We start from the raw sequence: 20,976 nt of genomic DNA on the forward strand, positions 1-20,976 counted from the left end.
CTTTAGGAGGGGTGCCACTGGGTGTGTCGATGGAGAACTTCTCCATTGGGGGGAAGGGGGAGCAACTCTGAGCCTTTGCCCTGGGTGACCGAATGTCTACCCTCCCCACTGTAAGCAAGACCCTTTAGCCATAGCTTAAGCTGCCAGTTAGATCTTAGCCCCCTTAATTGAACATTAACATTAAAATATGTAGTGAGATTAGATTAGAAAGGCATAGCATAGACAAATGCAACAGCCAACAATCATATAAATAAAATCAAATATATGAATATAAATATATAATTTACTTATAAATAAAGTAAATATTAAAGTATACCTTAACCCAATCACTACAGTTTCATATAAGCTGCACCTTCTTAAAGGAGAACTATGGGGTTAAGGCTTTTCCCCATAGTTCTCCTTGGGGTAACGGGAGGACACAAACTAGCGTCCTCCCGTCACCCTAAGCTCAGTATACCGCGAGCTACAGCTCGCGGTATACTGAGACGCCGCAGCTGAAGTGGATCCCGACAATTATGTCTGGATCCGCCCAGCTGCGTGAGTGACAGCTGGCTCTGCCTATCTAGAGGCATAACCAGCTGTACCCGCCCTCTCCCCCATCCGATCCACCAGTCAGCGCTGGTGGATCGGAGCGGGGAGGGGGGAATCCAGCCCCTCCCCTGTCATGGCAGAGAGCTGTGACAGGATCGAGAGGTGAGCGAACGCCAGTAAGTGTTCGCTCACCTCCCGATCTACTGAGCCGACCTGTGACAGTCTCATTGTCACAGGTCGGCTAGAACTATGAGGTGAGTGAAAAGCACTCACCTCATAGTTCTCTTTTAATGTAATTTCTGAAGCTGAAGTGTTCAATTTGTTTAGATCTACAGGTTTAATTGAATACTTAGTGGTTTTACCACCAAGGTCCTTGTTCAGGTACCCCCATTTTTGGTGTAACATCCTTCTCCCAGTTGTGCTCCAGTATTGTCACCCTGTCACATACAATCTTGCTTGAAAATCAGGCGACCATGCTGACACACATCGTGTGTGGGTGTGTGTATGTATGTGCATATATATATATATACTGTATATACACAATGTGTGTCAGCATGGTCGCCTAACTTTCAAACAGTGTTATTTACAGTATGCTACTGACAAGAATAATCCCAGTACCCTGTTTGCCTTTAAATAAACAGTTTAGTTTACTGCAAAGCTTCTATACTGAACGTCTCATAGCTTTTATATTAATTTATTTCTGTATCAGGAGCAGCAGAATATAATGAAAGGATTACGTGAAGATGCTGCTCCAGCAATATGATTTTTAACCTGCCTTAAGCTGAAAAGTTAGAGGGTCACTCATCATTTACTTACATACAGTTTCTTGCTGCCAGATCTCGGTGGACAAACTTTTTGCTTGCAAGATACTCCATACCTTTAGCAACTTGTAGACCAAATCCTATGAGGTCTTTCACTGTTGGATTCTGAAACAAGACAAATATGCTAGCATGCAATACTACTCCAAGTTAAGAAAACATTTATCTCTGGAATAGTCAGGTCAGCCAATTCTAGCCTTTATATTGATTCACGTTTTCTAAATATGGCTTCAGTTTTTAGCATTATTAGATAAACCACCATTTTTAAAGTGCAACTGAAGCCAAAACTTTTGGATATAGTTGAGAGGGATTAAAACACCTGTCATGTTTTTACTGATACCTGTGTCCGTTAGGGAGATTCACCCTCCCTATTTGTCCTGGTGACTGTTATCAGTGAAAGTGAAAGAAAATCCAAAATGTTGTATTGTCATCAGAACAGGAATAGCTGGGAAATCTTCTAATGTGGACAATAGTTCTGGAGACCCTGCTGACAACCAGGGATTTCCCTCACTTTGGAGGGATTTCCCCTCACTTCCTGTTGTGGCCATCAGACAAGAAGTAAAGGAAAATCTCACCAATAGAAGACAGATGGCAAAAAAAGCTAACAAGCGTTATAACCCTCCCTAACTCTATCCAAAACTTTAAAAAATTTTTGACTTCAGTTTTACTTTAAGTGGTCTAATCATGCAGAACACCATAATTTTGTGAGCCTCTGCTCACAAATTGGCCTGATGTTTTCAGTTTTATGAGCAGATCAATTTGCTACACCATAAATTAAGGTGTTATTATAAATGTATAGTAATTGCATATGATGAACACAGATCAACCACATATTTAGAACGCTGTAGTACAGGTCATGTACACTTACGTGAGCTTCATTTCTGATAAAGTTCCTGAGATCCCCATGTTTCATGAAAGGCAGTACTACCAGAGGGGAACCCTCAGTGGGAAGGCAGATGCCTAACAAGGAGAGGACGTTTGGATGAGTGAAATCTTTCATGATGATGCCTTCCTTGAGAAACTGGGAAACTTCTTCAATATCTGTGATTCCTTAAAAATTGCACCAAAACCATAAATCAGTTTAATATGAATTGCAAATGTTATTCAAATGCATGTTTATTCGGGTTAACTGGGACAACTCTGGAAGACATATATAGAGCCTGCAAAGGGTGGAAACTACAATTTGTAAGCCTTACTTACTAAAAAAAAAAAAAAGCTATGGAAAGGTAAAAAAGTTCAGACATATACCTGCAGTAGCTCTCAGTCCCTTTTTGTCTCCCACACATATACTATTCTTCTAGTCCAACAATCTGTTTTAGTAATGGACCAATAAGAATGCATGGGTAAAAAGGAACTGGGCAAGATTTAACATTACTCAAAGTGTTGCAACTTTGCCCAATCAGAATTGCCCACCATTCGGGTGGGTACAGGAAGTTGCTGCAGATATGTGCAGGCATTTGGTGACAGATTTACTTAAAAGTAAAATAGAATATGCATGTTTCATGAATCTTTCCTGGAGAGCAATATCTAATGAGTAGATGTTTCATTACTTTTAAAACAAATCCTTTCTGCAACCCACTGCATATTGCTTACATCCATTTATCACTTAACTAAACATAATAAAACTGCTAATTTATGTGCTTGAAAAGGCCACCACTCCACTCCTGATGACCACAACAGTCTTTTTGCTCTTATTTATAGGCGCTGAGAGCTGCCTGTCAACTGTCAGAGAAACGCGACGCAGCAGTTTGCACACAAGAATCATCATGAGGATCTCAGGTAAGGCATTCACAACACACTAAACGAAAAGCATGGGGGGTTGGGGAGCAAAAACATATGCAACATGGCAAGGCTGCTATAATCTTAAAATGGGAGCATTGCATACGCTACTGCTTCCATGGCATTCTGTAGTCCTCCCACCAGATCCCATGCCGCTACATTATACAGTGGTGTTCAATGATGAGCGAGAAGTATTTTCTTTCTTATTTCAGGGGCCACATATATTAGCACTTTTTGTTTTCATCAACTAAGTTGCTTTAAATGTGCAGTGATTAGCACTAAATATTTTCTCCAAAAAGCTTTTCAAGAAGCCTGTGCTATTTCTATGTCCAATTGTGCTCTAGAGCTATCTGCTATGTTTCTGCTTAATAACTTATGACTCACTGGGGTTGATTTACTAACCTTATAAACACACCACGAACATGTATACACCTCTGTAGTGTGTTCCCTCCCAGCATGATCTATGGGTGGAATCTAAACACCTTTGTAGCGTGTACACACCCAGCAGGTGTGTTGTGCAAAGCCAAGCATGAATTGCAAGGTGATGTTGTGTAAATTAGCTCTATGTTGTGTTGCTTGCGTTGATGAATGCAGGAATGTAAATGCATGAGCTAACCATTTTTGTCTAAACTGTGAAGCAGCATTATATATGCATCATGTGCATGATTTTTGCATATATGGCATTAGTGGAAATATGCTTTTAGAGACTTTTTGGTTGATAAATTCGTTTTGCTGTGTGAAAATTACACGCACCTGGTGCGTGCGTGTGTTTAGGTTAGTAAATCACCCCCACTGACTTGGAACAAGTATGTAGGTAGGTAACAAGAACAAGGACTGTGATGTCAGCCCTGGAGTTTTCATCTTTAAAAAGAAGCCAGCAATGTTACTGTTACTATATGGCGCAATACATGTAAAACTTTGATACATATTTTGTAACTGTTTGAAGTTATATTATTTTTAGTGTAGGTTGACCATTTATTTTAAATCAAACATTTTTAGAGATACTTACTGTTTAAAGATTTGACTGCACAGTGTATTTTCTTCCCATCAGTATCTAAAAGAGTACCATGATATACACATCCAAAATGTCCTGCAATTAAACCACTGGTTATTTTTCTGCTGCGTGTTGACAATGGTCATGTATATTTGATTAAAATGAAAAATAGGATGCAAAACAACAATCAACTTTACACTCGTTTTCTTTAGTTGTCACAGTCATGCTCCCTGTCCACATCTCACAGAGCTGTGCCCGATGCCTTAGTAAACTAAATACAGTGAATTTGCATTCACTTCAATATTCGAATCACATACAAGCAAAAATCCTGTTTTTTATGTTCCTTGGACATGATTGGGTATTCAAAGTGAACACAAATTTACCTTTACTAATCTAAGTGAACATTTACTTAGAAATGTACATTCTCTTTGTTAAGTGAACAGTTTCTGCTCCTTTAGTAAATAAATACCTTTAATTTATTTAAAGAGCAATACAATAGAATACTTGTCAGCATTATTTTTGTAATTGAGTCTAATTTGCTATGACAAAAGTCAAACTTACCTCTTCCAATGACTTTATTGAAGTGCACAAGAAGGCGATCCACTCCAATAACCATGTGTTCAACTTTTTTCATAAGGTCTGCACTTAAGGCATTTATATCAATGTGAACATATGTCTGCAACAACGGGCTAGCAATGTCTGAATCTCCACTTGACAATATAGGGGAGAGGTCCCGGTGAGGGTATTGAGTTGGTCGGCATGATCCACTATGAGACGAGTTTGGAAACTGATCTACAAAATTGTAAAAGATATACCGGATGTCACAAAATGTTACAGACTTTGAAGAGGCAATTTAAAAGTAATATAACATTCAAAGCGGACCTTTACACTCAAAAATCATATTCTACCAATGCAACCCTCTATGTGTGATGATTAATAATAACATAGACATGTTAGGTGTAAAATGCTGTGATTTTAAAAAACTTACACTTGCAGAACATTCACTTCCTGCTTTAACAGGGCAAAATTACTTCAGTTTGCGAAAACAATGCACACTGGGATTGCCTTGTCATCAGTAGAGCATTGCTGGGAAATCTCATCTGTAATCTCAAGACATCTGAGGGAAAGGCATTTTCCTCCCCTGAGATTATGTGCATGGTCACATGTCCTAGTCACATGTCTAGTCACATGTGCCAGAAATGCAAAGAATGCAAAGCCGGCAATTATCTAGAAGTATGTGTTTGTAAATTGTCATTACTAAACATTTCTAAAGGTGTGTTTGTTGTTATTTTAAAGATATGGGTAAAGGTCCTCTTAATGAAAACAGTGTTTAGTTATGCAGCAGTTCAATAATTACTAAAATGTTTGGGTTGAGTTTGTCTGTATCAGTATTAATGTTACACAGTAAAATTAAATTCACTCCCTTCAACATATACCCAACACTATGTACGAGTACCCACTTATAGGGGCTACCTTATGGAGCTTCCATAACACATGCAAAGAGTTGTCACTCAACACTTGGCTTGCTTACACCCATAAAGTAGATATTTCCAACTTGGCTTATCAGATTTCCTACTTGGCTTATCCAAGAACTTTTTAAGGGAACAACTACCACAAAAATGTGAGTGGGCCAGTTCTTAAGAAGGGGACTTTTCAGAGATGTGAACTGACAGATCAATCACTATTGACAAACATTCCTCGGGGTCATACCTTCAAATCAGAAACTATCTGAACAACTCCCAAACCAGACCTCTCTATGTGAGAGATCTTACATCTCTGGAATCATGACATTTCATGTGATCACCATAAAGACATCTTATCTCATCCATCTATATGGGCATGTTCACTTCTCATCCACCCAACATCGGCACAGCATGTAAATTGTGAGAAAAAGAACTGAAATTGACATTTACAAAGACGTCTTTCAATTATGGTCTTTCAAACATGCCCCCACTCTACAGGCATGATGAAGACTAGACAAAGTATCAGAGATGGAGGAATTAATCCACCGGACAGAATTACCAAATTTACCCTCACATAGTCCTGCTGCATGCATTACAAAGTACAAACAAATAATGTGTAACCCCACAAGGGGGTACTAGATAATGTGTAATTCACAAACAAATGGCTCAAACTGGATTTTTGGTGGGCATACATCTACTGACAAATGGGAGAGAAATGCTAGCAGGGGTGTTGGGTGGAGGAGAACACCACCTCTTACCATATTTTGCCCTCCTCTCATCTCGTTACCCATCCTGCCCTTTCCCTAATCTCTCATTCTTTCTTCCTCTGTCCCTCTCCCCTCACCTCCCCTCACCACCATCCTCTCCCCCAAACTTCTTCCTATTTGATTCCCACTGCAATCTTGTCCCTTTAATACTCTATTCTAGAGGGGCTGGGTTAACCTCACATATATCCAAGCTCCCCATTGATGCATTGACCATTCTTTGCTACCGGATAACCGAGTCGGCCTAAATCCCCCATGTAGGTGCATCTGCAGTTAGCCACATGTATTTTTTAAATCATTCTCCTATTGCCTCCAACAAATGTTACTGGAGAGTTCGATTCCTCCTTTCATTCCAAGGGAATTACTTCACTCACACAATTAATTGGGGTGATTATCTGACCAAATGTGAGATAAGAATAGGTGCTTAAATGCTGGCCTCCTGAGCCTATTTGAGGTACCTAGCCTTTTCCCTGTTTTAATGTGTACACATTTCTATGATCGCTACCTAATGTGTGTGTGTGTGTGTATATATATAGTATGCAACCAGAGAGGCTTGTAAAGTTTGATTGTATGTACAAAAATCAATAAAAAATATCATTATGAAAAACTAAACTGCATTATATGCTAAGTTCATAGCAAATATTTAAATACAAAGTGCCAAACCTGTTTATTTTGCACTGTTAATTACACAAATTATCCCACAAATGTACAGTTAGTTAACATTTTGATTATGTATCTACCCCACAAAATTGTGGATTCCACTGTATATTATTATTTAGATACTATACTACTTTTCTTATAATTTGCTGGCAGACAACCAGCTTGATTCTAAAAAGCTATTATGAAGAAAGTGAAATAATTAATCAAAGATTATTTTTCTGGCTTTAATGCGAATAATGCAACTATTATACTGTATTTACAGATTTTAAAATACATTCTTTATTTCAAGGTTTTTTCAAAACAATATATATACCTGTGGGCAGGTAAGTTTTCAGAGCTTTGTATATGAAATTGGAAACAAGGCAATGTGGGTAGGAATTAGCTTAGCTTTACTGTTAACTTTAAGATGCCCATACAAAGGCTAATTACCATGCATGAAAGGCTGTTTTAGACCTATTCTGCCAATACTTAGATGGTTATTCACTAAAGAGCTGCATGATATAGCCGTAGCTGAGCATGTTCAGCTGAACCGAATGGAAGCCGGAGCCAGCCGATGTATGGCTGATTTCAGCTGGTGTACAGCTGAAATCAGCCATACAGGGCTGAAGTGAATAGCCGAACGACGTTCGGCTCACTTCACTTCAGCCCGGTTATTCACTCGGCTGCCTTCGGCAGCTTAGTAAATAACCCCCTTAGTGTATAGACTACTCCAATATTTGACGGCATATTTTTTTGTACACTGTGTGGCAGGGATGAAAGATACAGTTGTACAAGGCTGACAGTGATCTATATATGCTGCCCCCTGCACAATACTGATGTTTCACAAGCCTGTTGTAGACTGGGCTGCCCACAGCAGAGACAAAAAAGCCTTGAATAGCCCAATCTGCCTAGGTATTGTCAGATTTAGAAATGCGGATCTCTTCATACTGTTTAATCATGGTCAGCCATTTTTCTGACTTGCACAAGCAACATCATATTACCCAGAACTTTACAATCAGATTATGTTGGTACGGTGGTTTGGATCAGAAAGAAATGTTACTTAAAGAGGAACATTACAGGCAATAAAAGTAAAAATGATTAATAAAGTCTTTTGCTGAAACATATTATAATACTTTATGTTAAATAAAAAAATGTTACCATTAAAAACATGTACATTGTTGCACAATAAGAATTAAATGAATAAACACTGGAGGAAAGGAGTACGCATTGCTCATATAAACTGGCAACCAACCAGTTTCTATCTGCAAGGTAAAAAAAGCAAGTATTGGCTACTAGCTGTATGCATTCTTTTTCACTCTAGTTATTTATTGATTTATTAATGTCTGTTTGATTAAATAGCTTTAAGGTGTTAAAAGCTGGGCAATAAAAAGTTAAATTAGAAAATGTTACTGGAATCACAAAAAGGTTTGTAGGTCATATCTGAGATTGTGTGTTTGTCTTAGAAAATCAAGGTTCAATGTACATGAAACCAAGGAAATGCCAGGAGGTGATTCATATCCTGCAGTCAGAAATGGGAGTTTTGTTAGAAGTCTTCCTCTTATCAGGCATGCAGAGAAGCAGATAGAAAAGGAAAAAGACTTATTTCATACACAAATCCCTTGTTATCTGATCAGCAGAGGGAATGGGACTAAACAATCTCATAAGCTAATCTTGAGGGGTGTTATACAGCATTGGATGTAGGGCTGAGCAATTCCCTATTGGCTTCGACTTAACTCAGAGGATTAAAGTATCCTTTACAAGGAAAACGCTAAAGCTTGTTCATTTCCATTGCTTCTAATAATAAAAATGCTGCATGATATTACTATATATATGCTATAAGTCACCACTTTTTAACACTGCAATCAGTTTCATTATTTAGAAAAGAAATTGCACTTTTAATTTTAGTAATACATATTTTTACCTAATAAAGTGTATAAACCAAACAGAAATTATTAGAATTAAAACATGTATTTCAGCGCAGAGAACTGTGGGTGTGCAGCATTGTAGCTACAGTACATGGATATGCAGTTGACTGCAATTCTATGGAAACCTTCACAACTTGTCTAAATATTAAACCTTCAGGGTTTTGCTTTAATTTTTATGAATGGAAGGCCCACACTTATGTAAATCCTCCGTTCTTGTTTAAAATGTTGACTTTCCTTGTTCTCCAGTTGGCCCCCGAACGGCTCTCCCCCCTACCTGTGTGCAGATGCCTACATCAGCTCACTGGCTGCTGAGGAGACACCCGTGCTTGTGAGTTCCCGGCCATGCCTGCAAGTAGCTGTGCGTGTCCATAGACACACACAGCCTGCGGCAGGCCACGCCCCTTGCCTCCCCGCAACAGAGGATAGCTTCACGGACCCAGTGGCGGTGACACGTGTTCACATGTTAGTGTTGGGAGGATGGGGGAAACAGAAAGGTACTGTGTGTTTACCTTAATGCAGAGAACGCATAAAGGCAAAAAACGCCTAGCCTTTAGTACTACTTTAAAGGGATCTTTGTTCTAATTAATCTGTACGAACCTTTAAAAATCAAACCAACCTGATATTGCTCACCAGGAAACAGGACAACTGTGTTAAAGGTAGATCAGCGAAAAGTGATGTATTATTTCTAGACACTGTAGTGTCTGGTGCATTGTTACTGTTCCTGGTTTCTTATATCTCTTGGGTACTCTTACATCAAGATCTCTCCGCTACAATACCTGACTCTGTTCTTGTCCACCTGGGAATTTTGGACGTTCCTGGCCCCTCCTGTTGCATTCTCCATATTATAAAATAAATAAAAATCCAGCAGAGTGTTCAGACCCAGGAATTTAACAGATACAGTATCTCGAGAGAAGTACAAAAAAATTATCAGGTGGTTTAACTCTCTAAAATGTACCGAAATCAGTTTAAATGGCATGACCCTTTTAATGGTTAGCCAAAAACATCTGCCAAACCTTTTTTTTTTTTTATTTGGTTTTGGTTGATATGTAAAAGGGCCAGAACAATAACTGTCCGTGTTGTTAACAATTCCCCTCATTTCCTCTTTCCGTGTGTTCCTGTGTGACCACACAGGAGAAGAGACAAAGACAGACCTGACAGAGTTAATTTTGTTTTCTCAGTCCAGGGACTATTAGGAGTCATTTGCACCCTGGAAATAGTAAGAGGTGGCCACAATACATGGCAAACCTACAACACAGATATTCGCAAACAGCTCTGTGAACATTTAACAAACACAACTCTGATTCTCAGCAGCATTGAGATTTAGATATAAAAAGTGCTTGCTGAAGTCCTTTACATTATATAATCTTCTGGTCTCTGGTTAACTCAAAACCTCTCCTAAATTACGGTAAGTGAACCCTTATGCTGCTTAATATCATGGTCCCATTATCCAAAAAAAGGGTACAGCCACAAAATAAATCTATCTATACACGTATCCTCATATAAGCAGAAAATAGTTTGTTTATTTACGGATACTGATGAACAACGTATATTCGATACCGGTGTTTGAATCATTACCTAGAGCTTAAAAGAGAACTATGGGGGAAACCTTTTTATCCCATAGTTCTCTTAAGGGTCACGGGAGGACATAAACTAGCATCCTCCGGTGACCCAAAGCTCAGTATATCGCAGCAATACTGAGAGCGCCGCAGCCGGGACGCATCCCGACAATGCTGTTGAGATCCACCCAGCTGCGTGAGTGACAGCGGGCTCTGCCTATCTAAAGGCAGAGCCAGCTGTGCCCGCCCCCTCCCCCATCCGTTTCTCTGCTCAGCTCCAGAGAATCAGAGCGGGGAGGGGGGAATCCCCGTGGGGAGCGGTGACTGACAGTCACGGTTCTCTGCAGGGAGATGATCGGAAAGTGAGCGAGCGACGTTATGCGTTCGCTCACTTCCCGATCTATAGAACCGATGTGTGACAGATTCATTGTCACACGTCGGCATGGCAGAGCTACAGTGTATATGTATATATGTTATTTATATATGTCTAATAAGCGACTGAGTCAAACTCGCAAGGGAGTTAATCTATCTAGTGTGGGTAAGTGTCTAACTTAGAATAATCCAACCTTAAAATGGCAAAAGAGAATCCTTGGCTACCTTTTTCACTGTTCTACCTTATTCTCAATAATATGTAATCCGGGGAAACTTTTGTATGAATCCTGCAGCAGTAACAAGAGTTCACTTGTTATATGAGGCTGACTAATATCAAAGCTCGTGGAATTATGACAAGTGGAAAGAGTGTTGATAGCTGCTATATTGCACATGATATTGCACAAATATGAATCATGAAATGAGAAACTGCTCAATATGAGGACCACAATTATGATTCACAGGTAAGTCACTAGCTTCAAAGACAATCTTAGAGTCATTACTACTGAAGTATATTTAAACTGTTTCTGAATGATACCAGTGAATGTACTTTAAAATAAGATGCATAAACAAATTTTTTGACCCAAGAGGTCCTTAAAGTGGAAATAAAGGGTGCTTTTAAAAAAAAAATCACTGACAGGCAGTTTTTTTTTTTACAGCAGAAGCGACTTTGTAAAACTCCTACCTGCCTGTCAGCAATTTTGCAGACTTGCCATGCCAAGGTGAAGTAACTCCCGTGTGCATGGACAGGAGAAAGTTCATGTCAATCAAGAGGCTGAAGACCCCGAACCCAGAAGAAGACCAGGAGAAGATTGCAGCGCCTGCGACAGAGGGGAGAATGGACAGTGCTGTGCTGGAGGGGGATCATTTTGAAGGTACAGTAAGCCGGCCATAATTTCCTGATACATTATGGCAAACAAATCCGCAGCATTATGGCAAACAAATACCAACACTTTACTTCAAATTTAAGGCTCAGGTCCAGGAAAAAAGTTTTATTTAGTTTTGGATTGAACTGGGAATGGTTTGAGCCTAAAGGTGCCCATACACTGCACGATTCTCGTACGAGAATCGCGGGAAATCCCGCGATCGTACGAGAATCGTGCAGTGTATGGAAGGCATGCGACCGTTTCTACTGTACGGTCGCACGTCTTCCATCGAACCAGCATGTTTGAAAACCCGCCGGGAATCGTACGATTCTCGGCGAGTTGGTGGCCTGCTGGTTCGACAACTGCCGAACGGGCCGGTGTGCGCACGCGCACACTGCCCGTTTGCAGTCAGCGTAAGCCCGCCCCTCATTACAGTCATCGCAAGCCCGCCCCTCAGGGGGCGTGGCTTGCGATGATCGAGAGTGCGATCTGCCCGTCCAAGATGGGCAGATCGTCCTTTTTTTAAATCCCTTTACAACCATCGCAAGACTAAGGTCTTGCGATGGTTGTACAGTGTATGGCCACCTTTAGCCAAATTTTTATTACTGTCTGTGTCCCAATTAGAGAGATTTCCCTCACCTCCTGTCAGTAGGAACTATGAAACACAATTTGTCTGAATTTAGATATCTATTCTTTTCTGATCATCTGTTTCTTAATCATTTCATTCTATATTGATAAACAGACTGTAATGACTCTGATCTGGGGTTTTTTAATATATCCCACACTACATGTGCTAGTTTTTATAGTATTAAAGAAGACTAGCCATACAAAGCCAAGCCACAAAGAGAATTATAAGTGGAATTATAAGTGGAAAACCTGACTTTGCTTTACTAAATAACAGACTACTGACTGAAAATGGACTACTTTTTTACATGTTGAAAGTGCAAGTGAGAAAATGTACCAGAGACAGACAAGGACAAAACTAAAAAAACTATTCCAGTGATGATACTAAAATAATAAAATACCTGAATTTATTGAATGGTTGAATTTTAAGGACTAAAGTGAGGACAAATAAACTGGTATAAAATAGGCTCACATCAAGTAGTATCATTATTGAAATGAATTCATCTAGCCGACTCCTGTACACTGTAAATGCTGACATATTCCCTCTGGCAGAGAGCTTGTGGTGCAGCATACAACCTCACATTAAAGTCAATGACTGTACACTGTTGTCACTGGCACTTCGTAAACCCACGGTGCGTCTGAGATTTTACACAATTTGCAGGAATCAAGGTTTGTTTTGTTTATTTATTTAAAACATTGTAACAATAGAATCAGTGGTAAGCAAAGTCTCCTACCTTCTGGAAATGTAGCCCGATAATCCACAGATTCACTAGATACCATTTCGGTGGTGGGACTAACGCTTCTTGCGCTCACTAGTCTGTCCAAGTGAGGGGTATGTACTCTGCCATCAAACAACACACGTTCACCACCTTTATCTGCAAAGATTGTCATTGTAATGTTAGCACAATACCCCAGAATGCATAGGGAATTGCCTTACATTGTATTTAGAAAAACAAGTTTACCTTTCAGTTGCTTTCTTTTTTTCACACAAATAAAGATTCCAAACAAGGCTAAAAGCAGGATCACACAAGACACAACTCCAATAAATATTCCAGTGTAGTTCTGATTTTGCTGAATCATCACTTTGCCAATGACAATGGATGAAACTTCTTGCAGTAGCTTGAAAATAAACAGACAGGTATTTATTTTCACTGTCTGTGAAGAAAATGCTGTATAAGCAGCAGAGCGTTTATACCATCAATGTGTTCATCTTATTGACTAAGGAAAAAGCAGTAGCAAACACAATTTGACTTTATCCACATTTTTTTTAATTATAAATTATCTACACAAAGCCCCTAGTGTAATTATATAAGCTTTACCACATGCATTTTTCTACATGTTCTAGTCTTCTTCCTGCCTAATACAAATTGCGTGAATGTACCACTCCATAATATAGCTTCGGTTCCTCTTTTCCTTATTAAAACGTCAACACCTTAAACTTCTGAACTTACAGAAAATGACAGGACATGTGGTGATGACCACATTTCTATAACCTCATCAACCATTCTCACCATTTGTTTTTCAAGATGATGTCTATTTATCTATTGGCTAGCTTGCAACCTATACCTAGACTATTTTATTCTTAAACTAGTTCTATAACATCCAGTCTTTTTAATAATTTGACTGTATATGTGTAATCTAATACAAAAGTGCATATATTCCATTCAATTTGATGTGATTAATAATAAACAAGTGAGGGCTGTTCCCCATAGAACGCAGGTAAACATTAGGCTCATTTTACAATAAACTTGATTGGTTGCAATAGCCAGTTTCCTTCGGTTTTTTTTTTTTACTGTGGTTTTTACTGCTATATGTTCAGTATGTTCTTTACATTGGAGAGCACTGAATAAACAAGACTTCTTAATGACAGCTAAAACATAACTGTTACTATGTTTTTGAAAATCCACCAGCCAGGATAGCTAGACTGGACAATTTACCCACAGCACCAGCTTGTGTGTTCAGTCCCATAGCTAATCAGTAGATTACACACAGCATGTATAGGAGGGTATAATAACCCCTGTATTTTTCCCCCTTCAGAGGCAGAACTGAAGCAAGAGAAAGCAACAGAAGCCTACAGAGAGTGGAAACAAAAAGAAAGCAGAACAAGCACTCAATAAAAGTACATGAGAAAAAGTGGGAGCAATGATTGAAAAGAAAAGAAGAAAAGTAAACTCATGCTCTAAGTGTGGGGGAAGCATTGTGAGGCATGTTTGTATGTGTTGGGAGAGATACTGGAGGTGAAGTCTAAAAATGAGTTACCAAATGTAAGTGTTTGAACCAAGTGACCGTATCCAGAAGAACAGTTTAGCCCAAAGGTGTAAATCACATAGATAATTAAAATGAAGCTTATTCCCCTACTTACTTTTGGCTCACATAAAACAGCAAAGAACTGATAACCTGGCATGACAATCCATGTAAAGACAGTTAAGAGGTGTGACTGTGGTGCTCTCTCAACTTTCCAACCAGAATGGTCTATCCTAAAGATACTATTATTTTCTAAGAACAATTATAGTATTGGAATTGTGATGAAAGGATATTATTGTTAACTATTCCCCCCCCCAAAAAAAAATCTTGATGGTAAAGATTTTTATTTTTGTATTTAAATGTTTCCCCTCTCTGTTGAATCAGATATTCTTTTTTGACCTCTGCTGTTACAACACACAATGAGCGTGCTAATTTGTTTTTATTAATTTTTTTCTGCACTCTGTAGTTCACTGTCACTTAAATAAGAAGATCTCATTCAGAAGTTACATATTTTTATTAGCAAACTTAATGATGCATACTCAAAAGTAGTGATTGCAAGTTATTTTGAGGTGCTGGGTATCAGATTTTAACAAGAAAAATCAACATTTTCTTGAATGGAAAAAAATAAGAATGTAAAAGCTTTTCTCCATGCTAGCGGTTTTTCCTGTTATCATTTGTCCCTGAAATTTGCTAGGTCTGATGTGTCACAAAATGTGTCACAATAGGCTGTATGCAATTAGTACATATTGCAACTATCTGCATGCCTGGTGGGAGGTATTCACAGTCTGAGCTGCACCTGTTTTGTACAGCTTCTTCAGTTAATTATAAAGGAGCTGTACACTGCTTGGAGATGACAGAAGTTTGTAATTCACAGCAGGTAAACTGCTTAATTATTTATGATTTTTGTTCGAATACATTTTGAAAAAGCAATCAACTGTAACAAAATGATTGCTCGACAAAATAATTACAAGTATGACAAAGGCACACTCTGACCTTCAAACGAAGGTATAAATAAATGCACACAGAGAACACAAGATTCGCAAATAATGAAACTTTTTGTGAAGCAACAAGTGATGTCATGATCATGTGGATCTTACCTCTATTTTTAACTCACTGTTGGACTTGATCAGATCAGTGGAAACAGCGCAAGAGACAAAATCCGAGTTCGTTTGGACAATTTCACAGCTCTTGTTACCAACCTTCAGTACTTCACCCCTAACAGCTTCCGAGTCAATATTATCTCCCTACAATCAAATGAGCAAAACAAATTGTACAATGCTAAAAAATGTATGAACTAATGCAAATCATATACATCATACAAATGAATATAATAATGGCATCAATAATGGTTAATGGCATCAGGGAACATGTCAACCATCAAAAAATATTGGCTCATCTACTAAAGATCATGGGTTGAGTAGAATATGGACTGTTAAATGACACAAAATATTGTCCTGGACTATGGTAGATCTAATGAGATGTATCTTGATATCCTCATATTTATACAAGATATTAAGGTTTCTAGATTACTTACAAGGCTTCCTTGAGTTGAAAGAAAGGGTATATGACATCAGTTGACTCTACAGTATGTGACCTTAACCATTGTGTTGTCTCAAGAAATGAGGTATGTAAATCGTGTTGCTGAGTTAAAGTGACATTAAACCCTCAGATTTTTAACATAAAACAATACTGTAATGTGTGCCTTACTGTAATCCATGGTTGTTTCCCTTCTCTTTGCTGCTCTTCCTTTTAAATCCGTATCTCTTCTCATGCTCTGCAGAACTTCTGTTTTGCAGCAGATTGCCTTGTCTCTGAAATGGATACATGGTGTCTGTGTGTAGGTTCACAACCTGAACCAGCACTACAGGAAGAGGCACTCAGCTGCAAAGGGAAGTTCTCCCCAAGCATGATAAGATATGAGGATTTAAAAGGAAGAGCAGCAAAGAGAAGGGAAACTACCATGGCTTACAGTAAGGCACACATTACAGTATTGGTTTATGTTAAAAAATCTGAAGGTTTAATGTCACTTTAAGTCGTACTAATTTTACTAAGCATGGAATTATCAGGGTTGGGTTGAATTTTCCTTTAATGTAGCAATGTTGTGAGCTAGAAAGATATCTTACTATGCCTTATGCAATGTCAATTATCCATTAAATTTTTCTGATATCTATACATAGCCTCCACTGCTTCTTCTTGTCACACATTCTCCAACAATGCAGATGTGGAGGACAAGTCAATGTGATTGCAAGCCTGAAGTGAATAGCCGAACAGTGTTCGGCTCACTTCACTTCTGATCGGTCATTCACTCGGCTGCCCTCGGCAGCTTTGTGAATAGACCCCTATGTATACATTGTGTAAAGATGACAGCTAGAAACAGTTCTTCTTCCTTCCTTCAATGATATGTCACCAACCTTGATATCGTGGAAAGCAAAGAGAGGTCAGGTTGCACCTAGGCCAAAATTGGCCTTGGTTAAATAACACCAATGCACTTCCTTGTGGAAATGTTGATGCCAGTCAAAGATCCAAAATAATCAACACAGAAAGATATGAAAAAAAGTTGAATATTCATTTTTGTTACTGTAACAGGAGCCATTGTAGGTATAGCCCTAGCGTTTATTGGTATACTTAATATAAAGCTATTTAAATAGGATTTTTGGTCAATTTTTTTAGATGTTTATAAAATGATCTTTTGGATACATTTATTGTCAGTGTCAGGGATACGACTCTGGTAGTATCTGGTGCCAAGAATTAGTGTAGTCCCTAAGCTAATGTACAAACAGCCCATAGACATCTATGCAGCTTGTGTACTCAGCTGGCCCAGCAAAAGGAAGTAAATTGGCTAGTGCTCTGTGCTTCCATGGGCTTGACACGTATAGTCTGTGGTGTTTTGTTAACCCTTAACTTGTCCTGACTCCCCCCCCCCAACACCCTAACAACTAATCTAACCCCCAATTACCCTCCTGTCTTACACTTAACCTCTCTTACCCTTAATATCTAATTTCTTCTCTAACACTTACCCCTATAGTAAGGCATTAACATTTAAATTCCCCTCCAGCTTTGGCGGCTTGTATACGTGTTCTATGGAAACAGACTATACTTCCATGCGCAGAGCAGTGGTTCTCCAGAATAAATGACAACATGCACATGAAGGATCTTACTTCTACCCTCTATTATTGTTCAGAAAAATTTCAACAAACTTGGTTGTTGGGTCAATATTCCTCATGTAATAGATATAGAATACCAGTCTTACTTCTGAAGTTCCGATTATTTCCGCTCTTTTCTCGTCTTTTATTCTGCTTTTTTGCTGAGGAGGACCCCGTCCCTTTCTTTCTAAACCACTACTAAACCATTAAGTCTAATAGTAATCTAACTTAACTTCTAAGTCCCAAGACTAAATAACCACTATTCTGCTACATGCATTCCTCTGCACTGATAGCATGCAGATTCCACATCAAAAGCATGCAAAACTAAGATGCCAGCTCCAAGACAACTTGATCTATAATTTTTTATATGTTTTTTTTATCATTATTTATATAAGATCTTTAATTTGTAAATAAAATATTTAATTCTGGGTAAATCCATGCCATGTATTTTGTAGAATTTACTAGACTTTCTTATATGAAAGTCCAGCACTACTTGCATACGTGTTTGGTGCCTCTGTCTAACCCTAAAATACTAATCCAGATAGGTCCTGTCTTGGCTGGGTGGGTGGGGGTGGGGGTGTTATTTCCTTACTCTGACTCATTCAGCTGTGGTTCTGAAACTGGACATCCCAATATTCAGGCCAATTTACTACATAGACTATTTAGCCTATTTAGAACTTCAGAAAAGTAAAAGTAATAAATCAGCCTTGAGCTTACTATCTGCTGGCTGCAAATGGTACAAATTAAATATACATATGCAATATTTAATATTTCCTGACTTAAAGGAAAAAAAATAGCCCTAAAAATAATAAATACAATTTTAACAAAACATTTAACATAGAATTCCCATTTACTGGACCATTTTTTTAATTATTTAATTATAATTTTTTATAATTATTTATTATATTATAATTTCTTAAAATTGTGAAAAAGTGTCAGGCAGGGCACTGGACTCTAGGGACAAAATTGAAGTGAAATAGTTTGATACATAAGTGTAATCATAGGACATTACATTGAATTGTGTGTATTCTGTGTATATTGCAACTTTTCACTTTTGAATTTCCCGCCGGCTGTGACGCCCGAAAACGAAACTAAAAGTTAGATGCCGGCATCTGACTTTTAGTTTTATTTTCGGGCCGCGTACAGCAGAGGACGCCGCAGGCTCGCAGGGACAAGGTGAGTGTTACTTTTCTCTGCAGCCCGAGTCTGGCTCGGGGTTACTGCTCCTGGTATGGAAAATTCACCCCGAGCCAGACTCGGGAATACTGCCAGGGAGGTTAAACTGCATATATAAATAAACAAAACAAACAAACACACCATTAAACAAGCAAGCTAATCACAATAGTTTTCACGAATGCACAGTCAAAATATTAATTTCAATATATACCTTAATTTCTAGGATGTTTCTATTACCCCTTGAAATAACGAGTGGCTTATCCATTGTTTTAAACACAGGGTTGTCTACAAAGGTAAATCCAGAGGCAGAAGAAATCACACCATCAAAAATGAAAAAAGCCTGTGTGACAATTGGTAGCTTCAAGTTTAACCTCTTCAGTGATGGGGTTGAACCGCAAACTAATTCCGAAATAGATCTGTGGGTACAGGTCTGCAAATAACAAATGACAAAAACATACAATAACCTATTATATATTGGTACTGTTAAATACAAACAAGCCATGGAAGCAGACTGTAGTTGTATTATAATAATGCAAGTTAAGTCAGTTTCTTAAAACTCTTAAAACAATGCACCGTGCTGAACCTCTCTTAACAATATATCAAACAAAAAGTGTGTCTAAATACTGAAAACAAATAAATATACCCCTATGAAAAAAGTCAAGTTAAGTCAGTGCCAGGATAAAATAGGGTGAAGTAATCCACAAAAATCAACAAGATTTCAGTCTTTGCACATATTAGAAATCAGCTATAAAGGTTTATTGCAGTTTCAGATATAGTGGGTATAGTAAAAGCATCTAAAACCCCTAAACAAAAAAATTATATATTCTAGCTTTCTGGTCCCCAGATGTAGCGGCTGGAATAGTTTACTTTTTTTTCAGGCAATTTTTCCTTTATTTTTACCTGGTGGTCCTGCCAGTAACACACATTATTTCCTAGGGTGGCAATGCTTCTTTACTGTACTGTATCTATAGAAGAGCAATGTTATCTATCACCCTAGGCTGCTCTATAGTTCACAAAAAAGAACTGAAAAGGTCGATAATAACGTTTGAGATTTCAGTTGTGTACAGGAAGTTACAAGAACACTGGATTTTTGGCAGGATCAAATTGTATCTTTTTGTACCCGCACAAAATGCATTTAGCCTAAAATAAATAAATAATGCAGCCACCACAGTTTTCTTCTTGGGTTCGAATATGCTTTAACATTTTATGTGTATGTGTAGAAATATTGTTACAAAACAATATTGTATATGGAATATCATTCTGTTAAACAGAAATGTGTGCATAATTTTGGTAACTGCAGTTTACCTTTGGGTTAAAAATAATTAGGTTCTTCAAAATCGTTAAACATTTCTAGTTGTGCTCAAGTTAACATTTTGATGTAACCACGACACGAAGATTATAGTAAAACAAGCCAGCTGTAACTATTGTATTAACATACCTAATGTCTTTGCTGACGTCTTTCCGAGCTGCAGACTGACCACAAACTACAACAATACACATTGTTAACCTTTTTTTAAACACATGCCACCAAAAGAGAGAAGTTTTTACAAGCTAGTCCACTTTATTAGCTTTACTACATAAGCTCCTAATGATGATTAGAGAGTTACTATAAGAAGAAGCAGCAGCTTATCCCAAACAAACTCCTTGCTGTGCTTAGAATTATGCAATTAATGCATATCTAATCACTTGACCAACCACACACAGAAATTACAATTAATTGCTACCTGCTGGGGACTTAATCTGTTTTAGTCACAATTGTATGAAAGAAAGCCTATTTCATTTTTAAAAAACACCCAATGTTATATATTAATTTATTGTTGATAACTTACCTACGCATTTATTCATTAGATAATATTTGTTTCATTATGTGTCTATTAAATTCTGGCCCCATACTCTTTGTGATTCTGTCTATTTTTAAGACATACATTATAGCCACGTATTAAAAATGAGATCTTCACACAAACATTTTAATGCATAATGAGCCAAAAGTCAATAAATATATCAGATATGTATGTAATACAATCTATCCTATCTATCTATCTATCTATCTATCTATCTATCTATCTATCTATCTATCTATCTATC

General features: G+C 38.0%; 1 protein-coding gene across 1 annotated transcript in view; it reads right to left on the reverse strand.

Moving 5' to 3' along the window:
• The window catches only part of MET (MET proto-oncogene, receptor tyrosine kinase), a 94,534-nt gene that overhangs the window by 8,824 nt on the left and 64,734 nt on the right, over positions 1 to 20,976 (reverse strand). Inside the window, exons 10-17 of the mRNA XM_018558899.1 lie at positions 19,103 to 19,321; positions 15,670 to 15,816; positions 13,291 to 13,447; positions 13,063 to 13,203; positions 4,684 to 4,914; positions 4,138 to 4,218; positions 2,218 to 2,399; positions 1,348 to 1,457 (exon numbers count right to left, since the gene is read on the reverse strand). Coding sequence (XP_018414401.1) covers positions 1,348 to 1,457; positions 2,218 to 2,399; positions 4,138 to 4,218; positions 4,684 to 4,914; positions 13,063 to 13,203; positions 13,291 to 13,447; positions 15,670 to 15,816; positions 19,103 to 19,321 — 1,268 coding nt within the window. The remainder of the gene's footprint in view (positions 1 to 1,347; positions 1,458 to 2,217; positions 2,400 to 4,137; positions 4,219 to 4,683; positions 4,915 to 13,062; positions 13,204 to 13,290; positions 13,448 to 15,669; positions 15,817 to 19,102; positions 19,322 to 20,976) is intronic.

The sequence above is a fragment of the Nanorana parkeri genome, unplaced genomic scaffold (genome assembly GCF_000935625.1).
Source record: "Nanorana parkeri isolate BGI_ZX_2015 unplaced genomic scaffold, ASM93562v1 scaffold15, whole genome shotgun sequence".
Classification (NCBI taxonomy): Eukaryota; Metazoa; Chordata; class Amphibia; order Anura; family Dicroglossidae; genus Nanorana; species Nanorana parkeri.